Below are 17,099 nucleotides of genomic sequence, written 5' to 3'. Positions count from 1 at the left end.
ACCAAACAAGTGAACACCTGCTACAATTAGTTATTTATCACAGTTTTGATATGAAAACTAGTCTTGCCCTTATTATAATATAAGCAAGTGTTTCATCATTAAAGGTGGAAAGATGCAAATATTTAATTATTTAAAATTGCAGGAAAAAGCAAGAAAGAAGCTTGTTTTATGGATAGCAACTTGGTATTGAATCGTGTAATGTTTATTGCCATCTATTTTTATTAGGTGTGTATGCATTCGCTTATCACTAATAGCAGAACAGACATCAGGTGTTTCCAGGTGTATCTTTTTCTAAGAATTGGCTGTGAACTGATAATTTAAATCCACTTCATTGTTCAATACGTCAGCGATAAATCGATTATATTTAGACAAACTGGCAATAAATACATTAAAGTATTTTAACTTCGTAATAAACACGGTACATTATAGATTGTCAAGTACGAGTATTGGAAAAGAATGCAATATTCTATAACAATGATAGTCTTTGCGTAATGTTTCAAGATTGGAGAAAAAACTTAACACACTATAATGGACCATGAAAACTTGCCTAAAATATATTTTTGGTTTCATACAGTTGATTTTTGGCTTGATATAGGTATAACTTGTAGGATGCTGCTATTCCATTTTTTACTACAGGCATTTTAATTTAATTAACGATTTCTCTTATTAGTCTCAAGATCGGATTGGTACAGTGGCTATTGTACTGCATTAACTACTGCATTAGTTAAAATCCTGCAAGTGCTCGCACAACCATCTTTCATAACAAGTCTAACTCGCACAGTTTTTATATATTTCTGTAAATAAGAGAGCTCTTAACTCTGACGTGAAAACAGATATGTAAACTTTGGTTGCGGAAATGGATTCAGGAGTAAATTTCAGTGCTATTTGATACACCACATGACCCCCTTGCCATTTATCATATTTGATGGCGATTCGATATGGCGCCTTTCAAAATGGTTATCATGCACTGGAAGTACTCCCACATATAGATGCTCTACCTTGGTTTTCAATACTGAAGTCAGATCTATCAAAAGCTTTTTTATTTTTGTGCCAAAAGGGTATTCTTGTACATTGCCTACTGGATTTCAAGATGGCGTCGGTGTAGCAGCTCAACGAAGCATTTGCGCATCGAGTGACTATTACTACGTTACTTAGTAACTCGAACTGAGTCTTGTCACAAATTTTCATCAAAATTCAACTCTCACTGTTTATGGACCTTCCTCGTAAGTTTAGCAATGAAATATCTAATTTTGGCAGAAATTTCCATTTCCATTGTTAGATTAGTGATCATAACGCATATAACAGTGCTGCTAACTGCAACGAAACCGATAACTATAAATGGGTTCTCGGACGGAACCCAGAGAGATTTTCTGATAAAAACTGTTTACTAGAAAATCGATTCCGGTTCTGGGACCAAAACCGATGTTGAAGTACAAACAAAATCACAGAAGAAAGAAAAATATATTTCGAAACAAAAGTGATCTAAGGAATTGCTTCAATTTATCATTTTTCAGTTGTTCAAGATTGTTTGCAACTTGTAACGATCTTTAGTTAGCGATGTTTACAAATGATGACGTCAAAATGTGTTTCGGTCTTCTTCTGGGAATATAGAATTATTGTTTTTGGTTTTGGGAACAAAATCGGTATGTGGAAATGCATTTCGGTTCTGTTTTCGAAGTACAACAAATTCAAACTTCTTAGTTTTGAAAATTGAACCAAAAACATTTTCGGTTCCGTTACCACGCTGCGTGTAAGTTTCGGGTTGCATTAATGGCTAAGTTTGGATTAAGCATACCGTATTTTACCAATTAATGCGGAAATGCTTTTCAATTTTACTAATTTCACTTTTAAATCCTGTAAAATTCGGGAACTGTCTCCGAGAAACGTAAACGTTTGGTAACTGTACATTGTGCTCACTGCATATCTTTTCCATTCATTTTCATAATCACTAATCATTTTATATAACTTCCTATAGAGCAAAATCATAAATTTTAGAACGTAAACATATATTTTTAATGAATCTATGACCAATTGCTGTTGACTTACTGCAAGAATTTGAAATACCTTCGTTTCATTATTTCGTACAGAAAACTATCACTCTAGAATCTTACATTATTTTTTCGCAAGGTAAATTATTTTTGTTTTACATATCTACATTTATGATTCAGATATAGTTTAGCCCTCTGTTAGTCAAATGAAATGTTTTATAACCTCAATTTATTTCAGTGCTCTTAGTTTCAAATTGGCAAATTTTTACTGCATTATTATTATTATTATTATTATTATTATTATTATTATTATTATTATTATTATTATTATTATTATTATTATTATTATTATTATTGTTGTTGTGTTATTGCACAATTACCACAAAGGACTTTAACTCAAATTGCAGATATATCATGAACAAATAACAGATTTTCTTTACTAGCAATAATATCATAAATACTTTTGTGTTGTGATGTGAAACTCCCAAGGTGACTAGTCATGTTCGACAAAAGTAGGTGACTGACGAAGGTTTAAACTAAGAATAATTCGTAAAAATATCAAGTATTATAATGTAATGTAAAGACGACAAGTTTCATTAGTAAATCTTGTAAATCTTTAATGTTATGATCAGAAAAATTTACAAAATTTCATATTTAGTAAGTGCTGCACACAATTCATATAAATAAAAAAATGGACCACTTCATTTTAATTGCTCTGATAACTTTTAAACTAATAGATATGAAATAATGAAGAGAAGATTGTTTAACATACCCGGAAATAACCCAGATAGTCTCGCTACTTTTTGAATAACAGTCGTATGAGTATTTATTATACACATGAAATCATAGTGAATCGTTTTTAATTCATTGTTGGATGAAGTTTTCTCCAACTCCTCTCCAAAACAGTAGAATAGATTTGTCACTTCTTGAGCAGATAATCCAAATTAACAGAACAGATGGAAAGTGCAGAATAGTCCTTGAGATGATGGAATGAGTTGCTCATATCAAAGGGATCATAAGGCTTTTACGGCGCAAAATGAAGCATTTCATTTTCACATATAATCTTGCTTTATATTAAAAGTATATATGCCAATAAACTCTATAACAAAGTCTTTTGATAATTTTTGTCACGCTATTATGTAATATCAATTAATTTTTATCTCGGAATTCTATAATAAAATATTATGATAATTTTTAATATTCTAAAATACATTCCAAATCAACTTTATCCACGAACTCTCTGATAAAATCGTCTGATATTGTTATTTTGAAATAAAACATAATTAATTTTATCCTTTAATTCTCATTATAACAGTTGGCTGGATGAAATACATTTGGCTGGAACTCTAATAAAATATTCTGATAATTTTTGATCGCATGAAGTACCTTCCTAATCAATCTTATATAAAATCTATTGATAATATTTGTGACACTGAAACATAGCACCATTCAACTTCATCTTACATCCCTTTAATAAAATCTTCTGATAATGTTTGGAAGTGAGCAATACTATCCAATCAACTTTATCTTGATATTCTCTGAAAAAATATTCTGATAATTTGATACCAGAAGGCCTATGTTAAAAATTGCTAATGATATCAACTACTGCATAAAATAATCCTCACTCACTATTAAAAGGAACAATAGGCCTATCTCTCATACAAGTCGCGCGTTATTTATCGATATTCTGTATAAAAAAGTATATTTGTAAATTGGTTCACGTTCACTTTAGTAGACAGTTACATATATCAGTTGACTGAAACTTATCGTCATCTTGGGAGAAGATATCTTGAATCGAACGCTAGAATCGAGAGTACGCTTGAAGCAACACTGCGACATAGGGAAGGAGATCTGTAAGCAGTCTATGTTATCTCAATGAATATAACAAACAGTTCTCGAGATAATCGCAAACATCCTTACATACAGAATATATACATCAATCTGAGCTTCTTCTTCTTCTTCTTCTTTTTGTAGAAGTCGGTTGAAAGTAAAAAGAAATAATTTTGAACTTAAACGGTTGTGTCTGAAGAGTTTCCATGGAATGAGATGAATCTCCCGTTTCAGGTTGCGAGAGAACGAGTGAGCTAGATCTTGACTTTGGCACAAGTAATTATTGATTTATCGATTTGTACTTTAGTATCGATCGAAAATTTAACTTCCAAGGAAAAGAAGGTTAGATTTACATCCATTTCGGGTGATAATAAATAATATGGATATGATAATAAATAATATAGTAAACCATTAAATAAGAATGTGGAAACTATAATTACAATTAAACAAATAAAAATTAGGAAGTAGGTAATTAAAAAAAACATAATAATTAAGACTACAATCTTAAAAAAGATCTTAAAAGTTAAGAAAAGAAATCAATCACTAGGAATTAAATGGTTAAGAATTATGAGGAAGCAATATATAAAAAATAAATAAATAATAACAAAATAGAAGAGTAGATTAGATATATAGATTAGATACATAATCGTTATAGATAGATAAGTAGATAAGAATTAATAACAATAGAATGTATTATTTAAGTATTTTATGTCGTATTAGTATTATTATAGTCGTTGGATTAGGGATTGAAATACTAAGTAGTATAGTTCAGGATAGGTGCAGATAGAGTTAAGCTGAATAGCACTTCGCAAGAAAATTGTTGTTAATTTCTTCGTACTTTATTCTTGTTTGTTTGCTTGTTTGTTTTTTGTTTGTTTTGTTCTTGTGCTGTGGTCCCTTTGTTCTCTCCTTTTTCCTTTTCACCTTTTTTCTTTCAAACATGGATATCCAATAAAGATAAGAAAAAAAATAAATGGCTATAATGATAACCCGTTCCAGTCAAAAGTTTCAGATGCCGCATCTGAAAGACGGGCGTGAGCCAGCCAATCCGTTTAGGGTTTGGAAGAAAGCGATTTGTCTATGTCTCGATGTTTAGAGAAATAATGTCAATCTTATGAAAGGGTCTATGATAGTTTGCTGTTTCAAATTTACATCATTATAATTTCTAAGTATTTCTTAAAACCCAAAGCCTCTGTATTATATTTCAAATATTTTCTGTGAATCTTATGTCTTCTCGTGGGAAAGCGGATACTTCAGCTAAAAAGTTATTCTTAAATGGTTAATGAACTAAGTACTAAATATAAACAAAACGTCTAAAGCTATTTCCGAAAAAAAAATCCATTTTTTGTTATTTGTCATTTTCAGCAAAGTTAAGTTTGAACTTTGTTCTGGAATGAACAGTATTGTCTCCAAGAATTTGTGCAAACGAATTAGCAGAGGGAGATATAATCATATGAATAAATATTTCAGTATTAGTTATTCAACGTGTGAATTTTATGGTATGTTAAAATTCGTTCAAATCTCGAATTCTATTTTTTTGTACTACTACGATTACGAGCTTATATTGTTTCTCAAAAGAATGAAATGAAATGAAACTTTTAAGTTTTAGGTCCTACGGTTATGCCGGCTAGGCTAAAGGAGATGGTGATGATGAGAAATAAATGAAATAGTAGAATGACGGAAGTGGGAGGAAACTGGAGAACCCCGAGAAAACCCTCCACACGGTGTTTGTCCACCACAAAGTTCACTTGGCGCGAGCTGGGATCGAACCAGGGAGCCCATGCACCAGCGTTGAACGCTCTACCACTGAGCCACCGCGGACCCCTATCGCTCAAAATAGCAATAGTAATTTTGTAACTACATATCAGAAATAATTTCTGTGCAGGTATCAACTTATTTAATTCAATTAAATTGAAAATACATTTCTTTATTTTCGAAGAATACAATTGTAACTTGACATCTGGGGTATACATTTCGAAGGTCATTGTAACTACACCTCTGTAGTACTTCTGTGAACTCATTTCGTTGGGCGGTGGTTCAGTGGTAGAGCGTTCACCTATGGTGTACGAGGCCCTTGGTTCGATCCCAGCCTGCGCCAAGTGAGCCTTGTGGTGGACAAACACCATGTGCGTGAGTTTTTCAGGGTTACCCCGTTTCCTCCAACTTCCTTCATTCCACCATTTCATTCATTTCTCATCATCACCGTCTTCTTTATCCTAGCCGGCGTAATCTTTGGGCGTAAAACTTTAAAGATTTCATTTCATTTCATTTTTTCATTTCGTTATGCCATAAAATCAATTTAACTGGGTTCGTGAACATTATTTCTTAAGGCAATAATTATTAACTAACCACTAAATTAACTCCTGAATATGGTAGACAAAATAACTATTAATGAAATGTTAATTAGACAAACACAGATATAAACAGCCTATTCTGCCAGTTAGCAATAGAAAAGGATGTATACTTTTATCTTGTGAATCAATCATGTATGCTAATAATAATGATAAATTATATTTTCTTTATGTAGAAAATTTATAAAAGTAAAGCAACCTGGGAGAGATGCTATTAAGATGTTATATAGAATAAAGGCGTGTTTTAAATATAAATCATAATTAAGTCTTTTGTGTTTTAAAATCAACTCCGAAATTACTCTTAAAGTCCTCAATTGAACCTTACTTGTAATTGTTTTATGTTATACAGCAGTCACTATCTCACAGTTTATTATATAGTCATGTTGAATAGAATACGTGATTATTTTGGTAAATTATTACGAAGTGTTTTTAGTTCGACTCCGTGTCGTTGCATCTTTTATGACTTTTGGCCTCTGATAATTTTTAGTCAAATTACAGGATACTTCCCATTTCAAATACAAAAGGAATATCCTCACAGTAAAAAATTAAATCCATTTCTATTTATCTACTCGATTCTGTTATATGCTACAGTATGCTATTTTAACGTTGGCTGTGCAAGGAATATTTCCCTTCTTTACAACACAAATGAATTTCAAGATTATGTGATAAGAGCTTTGTTTACTTGTTATCAAATATTTGTATGTGTCATGCTCCCCGCATGCTGGTACACAGGCTTTTTCTTTACTAATTATTTACAGGAATGGTGTTACTTACACTTTATCTTTAAATTGAATTGTGGTAAACCACTTTTACTAAATTTGAGGCCTAAATATTACAAATTAGGAGTTGCGTGTTTAATATGCGTTACCATAGCTATGCTTGTTCAGATTTTTTCCACTGGCAACTATGACAATAATTGCTTTGTCAGCTTCTTCTTTTTGATTTTCGTATTAGGTTCCTATATGCTTTCCTTTCATGTATCTTGCTTCGGATTAATAATAACTTTTCACGAATTACGAAAGAATTTATTAGCAACTCTTTTTGATACTCAGGATGGTTCATCAGCAGATACTTTGAATAAATTCCGAGAGTTACATGATTCATTGAACCGTATAATTTTGTTAACGGGGTCTCAATATGGTTTTCCTATGATTGTCATGATGTTAATTTTTTTTACCGCAACATTCATTGTGGGGGCCTTTGCTTGTGTAATAGGAATATGGGACAGCTTTGAAAATACATACATATCATTCATTGCCATGACATTTATGGCCTTCTTAGTAATCGCAACAATTTGCACAGTCGCCAATAAGTTGCCGCAAGAGGTACGTGGTTAACTTTCATTTTTAATTAAGTATATTTCGTACAGATAGCAAAAAATCAATATCCATTAACTTAAGGATATACCTATTCTACTTGTTAATAATTATTAGAACAACAAGCACGAGTCCAGAATAATATATAATCTTAGTAAAATATGAGCTTTTTGTAAGTTAACATTGAATGCGAAGAAATTTACCATATATAAAAGTGCCAATTTATCTGCTAGTTTCACCTTCAATCAGGCCCGTGCTGGGATACTAATGAGGGCGGTGGACAAGTCTACTAAAAGGGCGCCCATACAAAAGGGAATATATATATATATACTTTGGAAGAAAGTATAGATGCCTTTCTATATTAAAATCACCATAGTATTTTAAAACAAAATTCTTAAATCAATATTCGAACTCCAAGAGGAACGGGAATGGGGAATGGCGGAAACTCCATAACGATGAACTGCATAATTTTATACCGTTTACAAAAACATTGTTAGGGACATCAAGTCTAGGAGGCTCAAACGGGCAGGTTATGTAGCCAGAATGGAAAAAATTAGAAACGCTTTCAAAGTTCGAACTGGAAATCCATATAGGAAAACGAAAATTAGGAAGACATAGGCGCAGATGTGAAGATAATATTAAAATGGTTCTCGCAGAGATTGAAGTATAAAGTACAAACTTGGTCCAGTTGGCTAAGGACAGAAATCAATGGACAGCTTTTGTAAATGCAGCACTGAACCTCCTGTGTCCATAAGCCATAGCGCTACATTAAGTTGTTGATACATTTAGCTTCTTGAAAGAAAGTATGGATGCCTTTCTATATCAAAATCACCACCAAATTTGTTTTAGTATTAACGTAAATAGCTATTTTGTGCCTTCCTAAATTTGATGACCCTAACAATGTTTTTGTAAATGGTATAAAATTATGCAGTTCATCGTTATGCAGTTTCCGCCATTCCCCATTCCCGTTCCTCTTGGAGTTCGAATATTGGTTTAAGAAACTTTTTTTCAAATACTATCAGTCTGCGATTTTCCCTCAGAGTCAGTGACAATGTTTCGCAACCATACAGCACAAGAGCCATGATTATCGTTTTATATTTTAAGCTACAAATTCCTCAACAGAATTCGCGACAACAAAAGATTTTTAACTGAATAATAACACGAAATCCCTGCTTTCAGTTGACATAAATTTTTTTGTGATTATGGTTTTGGTCTGTTAATAATGATTCTAGATATTTGAAAGTATCCGCTTTGTCGAAAGAAAATATTTGGAATTTTAACGCATCCATAAAATGCAGTATTACGATCAGGACTAACTTCCATTTATTTAGTTTTCTCTGCATTTACTTTTAAGCTTATATCGCTGCAAGCGTTAATTAAGATGTCTGCATTCCTTTCTATTATTCTATCATTACCTATTAACTTTACATCATCAACATACGCCATAACCTGGTAAATACAATTCAGCTCTAGGACCTGATTGCTGTCTTTGATTTTCCTTATCATGTTCTCCAGAACAAAGTAAATAATAATGAAGACAACGCATCTCCTTGTTGTCATCTCAACGTGAAAGCTCGTGAACAAGAATTTCGCTACTCGAACCTTACTTCGGTATTCATTTAAACATGTCTTAATTAATCTACCTTTTTCGGTATTGCAAATTCTGTAAACATGTTGTACAATGTTTCCCTCTTACCAGAGTTTAAAGTCAATAATTGATGTACCAGGATGTTGTATTCTTTCATTTCTTTTCAAGTATTAGTCGAATGGTAAATATCTGGTCGATAGTTGATCGATTTTACCTAAATCCGTTCTGATAATCTCCAATAATTTCATCTGTGCATGGAGTCAATCTTGCTAATAGAATGTTTAAAAATATTTATTGAATGTTGAAAGAAGAGAAATGCCTCGATAATTATTAAATCAGTGTTGTTGCTTCTCTTCCGAATTGGAACAATGATTGATTCTTTTCAATCTTGTGATAATTCCTCCTTGTTCCAGATAAGGAGAATGAGTTTGTGTATCTTGCTCTGCAATCCCCCCCCCCAGCTAAAATTAAGTCAACCAGAATTTCGTCTACACCCGGAGAGGTGTGTTTCTTTAATTTTTTAATAGTGATTTCTATTTCTGTCTGGTTAGGTTCTGGAATATACGGTTATGCTGTATGCATTTCACTTTCGCCACGCACATTAGTTTTTGGCTATGTGCTAAGCAAATCGTCAAAGAAATCTTTCCATGTATTTAAGATGCTATCCTGATCAGTGAGGACTGTTCCTTTACCTTTCTTTAATATATAAGCACGAAATTGATAGCCTTTTTAAAGTCCGTTAATGCATTTATACATGTCCGGAATGTTTTTATTTTTTACTATTACCTTCGAGTTAAATAATTTTAGCTTTCAAAAATCGACTTTCTTTGTTCTAAAAGTTTTGGAAGTTTACCGCCAGATGACAGTGAAATTTTATGTAGTTATTTCGTTCGGATTTTGTAGCCAACGCTGTTTCTTCTGTTTTCTCTTCTCTACTACTTTAGTGCATTCCTGGTTGAACTATGCTTTGTTCCTACGTATTTCTGTCTGTCCCAATATTTCTTTTGCTGAAATGTTTTCTCTAATTTCAACCAAGTATCCTGAACACTAGTGCACTCCAAACGTTCTAAAACAGAGAATCTATTCGAAACTTCAATCTCGCTCCCCTCTCACCTGACTCTCCTCTAATTTATTTAAATTAAATCGCTCCGTTTTCAGATATTGAATATTTACTTTATTCAACGATAGTCTCTCTCTTATTATCATAATCAACTCCTTTGAACGAGCGAACATCAGTTGCGCTAGATTGTTTTCTTCTGTCTACTAAAACGTGATCGATTAGATTATGTTTTTCCGTCTGGTGAGGTCCAAGTATATTTATGAACGTCGCGATGTGGGAATTTTGTAATAATCACGATAAGGTTTCTTAATGTTGCAAAGTTCACGAGTCTAACGCCGTTGTCACAACCTTCATTACGCAGACATTTATTCCCTATAATCGGTTTGAAAATACCCTATCGTCCTACCTTCGCATTGAAACCGCCTAACAGAATTTTCATATGGTATTGCCGGAGATGATCAAATACCCGTTCTATTCTTTCGTAAAAACTTTTTTTTATTGTCATCCTTTTTTTCTGTTGAGGCATGTACATTTAAAACAATAATATTACACCACCGACCCTTAAGAGAAGTAAAACAAAAACCAACATTAACAAATTCAACCCACGTAATTGTTGATATTACGTATTCGTTTGTGAACGAAAAGCCCTGATCCTAGTTGGTAATTTTTAATTCGTTCCTCATAAAAGAACGTAAAATTTCCCGACTTGACTCCTCCATTTCCTTCTCATCTAACTTCCTGATATCCCACTAGTTCCATCTTCTTTTCTAAACTCATTTGTTACACACTTACACGCGCCTGCCTTATAGAGACTTCTTATCTTCCATGTTCCAATTCTCATGTCGATTTTACTTTGCTGAGTTCGTGCCAAGTTATGAGTTCTGATCCGAGGAATCTGCGAATATATGAACAAGCCTTTTTTCACAGGATGAGTTGTTAGCCCCACACCAAATTCCCAAGCTGGAGGATAACCCCTTGTCTGTCCGCGACTCCTTATTCAGTATATTTGCAGCTAATCTCTATATCCCAGAGGCCTTCTCCTCGATCCACAACCTGAGAACGCGCCGCACAGTGGGGCGAAAACGCAAAAAGCTGGCCAAAATATGATAACTATATTCAAATTGAATGAAATTTAGTATTAAGGGGTTATTGAGGTTGCTGATTACGATTCTGCAACTAAAGTTGAAAGAAAAACAAAATGGCGGATCCAAAATGGAGGAATAAAAAGAATGTCAACCTACTTCGTAATTTTCACAATGTATCTTTAACAACGTTCACTTTTTTCACATATTTTGATGAACAATTACTTGTTACTTACGTTCTTATTTATTAGAAATGTATTATTACTTAAATGACACAAATTATTGGTATTTGATTCGGTTATGATAACTGCAACGGCTTGTCACTGTAACATTAAATGAACAATAATTAACATCAACAGCTTCATAATTGGCACGTTTTGGCAGCTACGTTTTTGTCGATAGTATTAATTAGTATTCAGACTACCATTCTACAAAATATGAATGTGGTGGACGAGGGTGCACATAATGTTTTCAACGCTTTAAGTTAATAAAATATATAAACAATGTGAAAATTTTGCCTAACTTGCGATTCAAATTTTAAATTATTACATAATTATTATTAATTTTTCACTTCATACACTTATTCTACTTACCAGTACGATATAGGAAAAATTACCGATTTAAAAACTATGAACGCGTTCGAAAGTTACAACCGTTTCAACGGACGCGTCACAATTCTTCTATTGTTCTCTACGCATTTGACCTGTTGAAGGGTCCACTTAAGAGTGGCTCAGGTAGTCGGAATAAAGTACAAACCCTATTCTATTTATGGATTTGAGCCCTTCTAACATCACTGTAGCCAACTCCATAAAATTTCCTATATTACTAACTTTCGTTTTTTTTACTTTTGGCCAGCTTTTTGCCGTTTCGCCCCACTGTGCGCCGTGCCGTGGTGATCATGGGCGTCTCCAGAAACTTGCGCAAGGGGTCAAGAACAAACGCTAATAATACACACACACACACACACACACACACACACATATATATATATATATATATATATATATATATATATATATATATATATATATATAAAACAAAACTACAATATTATAATTAGGAAGTCATGCAAGTACATATACTATGTTGACTTTAGAAGAACTTTCCGAAGACAGAATCGTATGTTCCCTCCAGGGGCGTCATTTAGGGAGGGAAAAAGGTGGCAATTGCCCCCCCAAGAGTTTGAGGAATATATATACCTTAATTGATTGTCTACTAATATACTAGCACGAAACGTGGAAGTCTTACAACGGTGGTGTTCTTACCCCCTCAAGCGAAGTCTGAAATGACGCCAATGGTTCCTCCTTAATACTTCATAATAATTCCTGTTTTCAACATCTCAAACGTTGAAAGAATCAAGGAAAAAGGGAGAGAGAGAGAGAGAGGGAGAGAGGGAGAGAGAGAAAGAATACATGTTCGTGACTATGTTGCTACCGTACGTGCCTTTGGTGTGGAAGATTCGAGTTAGATTCCCGGTAGAAGTTGAGCTCATAAAGTTTGCATTCCATATGAAGCTTTAGGTCCACATCTCACCCTCGGGGCTGTAAGGGACACTAAACTCAGAATAAACCAACCCAAAAAGAGAAAACTTTATAACAGTACTGTGTTTCTTGGTGTTTATTTATCAGTCCTTTGCGAAGTCATGCAACAACGAGACTGCCCTCGTGATCTCGATAAATACAAGAAAATATTTTTTGTGCATGAAAATCAGAACCTAATCATTTCACATAAATAGAAATTAAAAAATAACACATGCAAAATATATTTACGAAAATATTACGGTTTTACTTACCAAACAGGAAAAGAGCAGATTTTATAAGATAAAATCGTCGTAATCTTCGTGTTTGTAAATAACTAAGCCACCAGGTAGAAATAATTCCTTGTCTTGTTTCATAAAGTTCACACAAGATACACAAAATCTTTCTTTCTTCCGTAACCACTTTACAAAACGCAGAACAATCAAATTATATTTATAAAAAAAAGTGAACACACAATATAAAGGAAAGTGCACATAAAAATCTCTATATATAGTCAAGCATTATTACGTGTCATATAGGTCTACTTCTTGAACAAGAATTGCATACGCCTTGGTTCTTTCCCAAAAGCATCCAACACGTCTGATATGAATTGTGTTTTATTTATATTTATAAGTTCCCGATGGAGACTCATCATACACAATCCTGTCAATCTTTCTTCAGAGATAGTTGACCTTAACCACGTTTCCACACGTCTTAGGGTGCTAAAACTTCTCTCAACATCACGTGTTGTAACGGGGAGAGTAACCATTACTTGTATTCCTTGCTTTATTGCCGGATAAAATGTGACGTGATTAATCAAATCAAAAAAAGAGAGTTTCTCTAAACTGTCTGCATCTAAATTTCTGTGTTTCCATAAATCGCACCAGCATTCAGCTTGAGGAAGGAAATTGTCAAATTCGTAAATTTCATTTATTTCATCCATCATCTTCATGAATTGTAGTTTAGAGGAGTTTTTTATTTCACGGGGATGCAGTGTGAAAAGCCTGGACTATGTTCTTCCGAAACTCTATTATTTAGCGACTGTAACAAAGAATCTATGTACGGTATAAATATGGTTCGCCGGTAATATTCTTTCGCATTTGTGTATGGAGCATTAGCACAATGAACTTATCGAGATGCAAGTCTGGGAACTGACAGCTGAATATTCAGTTCATCAGCAACACGAATACACTTTTCGAATATCGAATAAAATGTAACTTCAGCTGTATCTCTGTTCTTTGAACATACAAATCAACTCCGAAATGTGTGATTTTGCCGCCATCAAGTTCAATTGAACTAATAACAAAATTTGTGCTACTGGCTCAAGGTACGAGGAATATTGACTGATAACTGACAAAGAAACAATAAAGGCTCCTGTTGTTCCTGCACAAAAAAGACGATAAGCATTGCTTCTAGTTTCAGAAACTGTAGAATTTATTGACAGTTCTTCTAAAGCACACATTATTTCTATGAAATGTTCAGAAAATTTCTGATGCTGCTGTATTTGGAAGTCCAGCGGGTTTCAGAAAGAAGTGGGATATTTGGAATATTTTTTCTATTAAATGTGCTCTCGCGAAAAAAAATTGTGATTTCTTTGATACTATTCACTGTGTTTCGTATGTAAGAAACGGAACATAGCTTATTAACGACAAGATTAAGGTTGTGTGATGCACAATGGTAAAAAAAAAAAAAAACGCTTTTGGGAATTGTCGTCTGATAATGCTTTGTACACCGTTACTACATCCAGCCATGGTGGAACAACCATCGAAACCCTGCCCTACAAGTTCACACTAAGATAATCCACGTTCTTTCAATGCTTTTAGAATTATTCTGGCAATATATGCGGCGTTTAACTCCTCTAATGGAATCAAACGTACGAAATCTTCTCGCATCTGATTTTCAACAGTGTCATAAAACCGAATCACTAGAGACAATTGTTCTACACCCCCAATATCAGCTGTCTCTTCTGCAAGCCCACTATAATAGTGGGAAGAAACAATTTTAGACTTTATATACTGTTCATATAAAGTGTTGCCTGCAACTGATATCAATTCATTTTGATTTTGCACAGATAAGTATTTTGCATTTTGAGCAGGAGTTCCAAAGTGTTGCTTTAATGTTATATCTCCTGAATCTACTTCAAATTGGAGAAGATCGTAGAAATTGTCAGATTTAGCATTCTTTCCTCGTAAAGACAAATCATGTGTCACACAAAAGAAAATTGTCTCAATGATTAATGACAGTTTTTTTCGGTTTTCCTCAACTTGCTTCCGAGCCGCTTCATCAATTTTCAAATCAACGGGCAAACTTTTCGTAGACATAACATTCGAAAATAACTGAGCACGTTCTGTGGACGCCCGATGCCAATCAGATTGTTCGTGTTGTCGAGCAGATGCAAAAAAATCATTGTATTAGTATAAACGGTGTTAGTATAAAAGACCCTTGCAATCCTCTTTTTACCGGAGATCGAAAAAGAACACACTGCTTGCACAATCCCCCTCGCAACCTTCTAGAATATGCTAGACACGGAAATTCAACAAACCACTTATACAAAAAGGGGCGTTTTCCTGGCATAACATCTTGTTTTAAATCATATGTTTCGGTCGGGTGCCACGGCGACATCAATATTTTATATCGACCACTGTCCGACAAACGTGACTGCAAATTTAAGTCTACATAATTGCCAATGTCTTTTGGGTCACAGGACGGCTCCTCACCTAATAAAGTTGCACAAGGGGACATTTGGGGAGAAGGTACGCTAACGATATTGCCCTCCGGTAACTCTTTTTCTTCGCTCAGATTTTCAACACACAGAATATCACGTTTGGTGTTTTCCAATTTTGAGGACACTTGCTGTTTTAGAAAAACATCGAGTTTCATTTGCTTATGCTTATGCATGATTAATTTTTAAAAAGCAATTCTTTCTAATTCACTCACCTACACATGAGATATTAAATAAATTATAAACTAAGGGTTAAACACCCACTAAACTCTGAAAAAGACCAGAGATCGAAAACCCACACACATTTATCACTTTCAGACACTCCTGAGCAAATTTGAAGTTTTGAAAACGAAAACCGCCAATATGCCACACCAGAAACACGGATTTCCAATAACTGCACACAACCAACTATGCAAAACTAAATCTTTCTCTTCTTGAAAAGGGCCAATCTCCATCCTCCCCGCTAAAAATAACATTGTACTTTTAAACCACGGGGTCTCACAGGAAAAAAAGGCAAATTTCTTTCTGCTCAAAACGCTACTAAGAACAAGGAAGACAATATTTGACAGCATTAGAATCATTGTCCCTGCTGCTCCATTTGCAGTTTTGTCTTCTCGACTCCTTCCCCTCTCTGCTCGTGGGTTTTCTCGGGGTACTCCCGTTTCCTCCCACTTTCTTCATTCCACCATTTCACTCATCTCTCATCATCACCGTCTCCTTTAGCCTAACCGGCATAACCGTGGGACGTAAAACTAAAGATTTCATTTCATTTTTTTCCTTCCCCTCTCTGTAATCCATCAAGATTCTTGGTTTAAAAGGAGGCGGGGTCATTCAGGATCACCTTGCTACAGCCAGAGGGTCAAACAGGTGCAGAGGAGTCGGTGACTTTATTGCCTTCACAAACAGAACCGATTTTTAACATCAATATGTGTTAAATGCTCATACTTTTAAGATTGTTGTAAAGGTCAGACAAATGAGTCAGAGAAATACTTTTATCCTGTTTTACAAAGGAAACCACTGCAGAAGAATTAAAAGATGTGGCTCTTCATTTTCTATGGGAACGATTGAGGATAACTTGCTTGATTCTTTCGACGTTTGAGATTTTGAAAACAGGAATTATCGTGAAGTGCTACGGAGAGAACATACGATCCTGTCTCCGGAAACTCCTTCTAAGTTCAATATATATACTTGACTACTTCAAGATCAAGGTAATATTAACTAGATTTCCAGGGAAGTCGACCGACCCCTTCGAACCCCCCTGTCGACGCCCATGGTGGTGACAGGAAGACCACATTTTACGGAAATTAATATAGCTATATTTTAGAATTACAATAGGCACTGATTATTCAAACACTGATTTAAGCACACAGGAACAATCAATATGCTCGGATATATGGACGCATATTAAGACTGTGAAAGCTTCGATGCCGTGAAAATGGTAAATTAGAGACTAGTGTCAATGTAGTATTTCATGAATGCATCGTATGTTTGACTATCCGAACTATTCTTGATGTATCACGTTGTTTCGTTTTATAGCTACATAACATATAATAGTTTTATAAGTGATAATACACTTTACCTTTTCTCTGCCAATAACAACTGTATGAATTGTAAAGGGCGCCTTGTATTCTTCACAGCTTCTTTA

At 34.1% G+C, this 17,099-nt stretch overlaps 1 protein-coding gene across 1 annotated transcript; it reads right to left on the bottom strand.

Moving 5' to 3' along the window:
- Positions 1 to 14,522: 14,522 nt before the first annotated feature.
- LOC145667486 (52 kDa repressor of the inhibitor of the protein kinase-like) lies at positions 14,523 to 15,053 on the bottom strand. The gene has a single exon (XM_081734963.1). It carries the CDS (start codon positions 15,051 to 15,053, stop codon positions 14,523 to 14,525), a length of 531 nt encoding a protein of 176 aa, XP_081591089.1.
- Between the last annotated feature and the right edge of the window lie 2,046 nt (positions 15,054 to 17,099).

This window comes from Thermobia domestica, chromosome 13 (genome assembly GCF_964235325.1).
Source record: "Thermobia domestica chromosome 13, izTheDome1.hap1.1, whole genome shotgun sequence".
Classification (NCBI taxonomy): domain Eukaryota; kingdom Metazoa; phylum Arthropoda; class Insecta; order Zygentoma; family Lepismatidae; genus Thermobia; species Thermobia domestica.
The sequence above is the reverse complement of the archived record's forward strand: the minus strand, read 5'-3'. Positions and strand labels throughout refer to the sequence as shown.

Bases quoted from the DNA above. Each gene is read 5' to 3' on its own strand.
- LOC145667486 (XM_081734963.1), bottom strand. From the start codon at position 15,053: ATGTCTACGAAAAGTTTGCCCGTTGATTTGAAAATTGATGAAGCGGCT.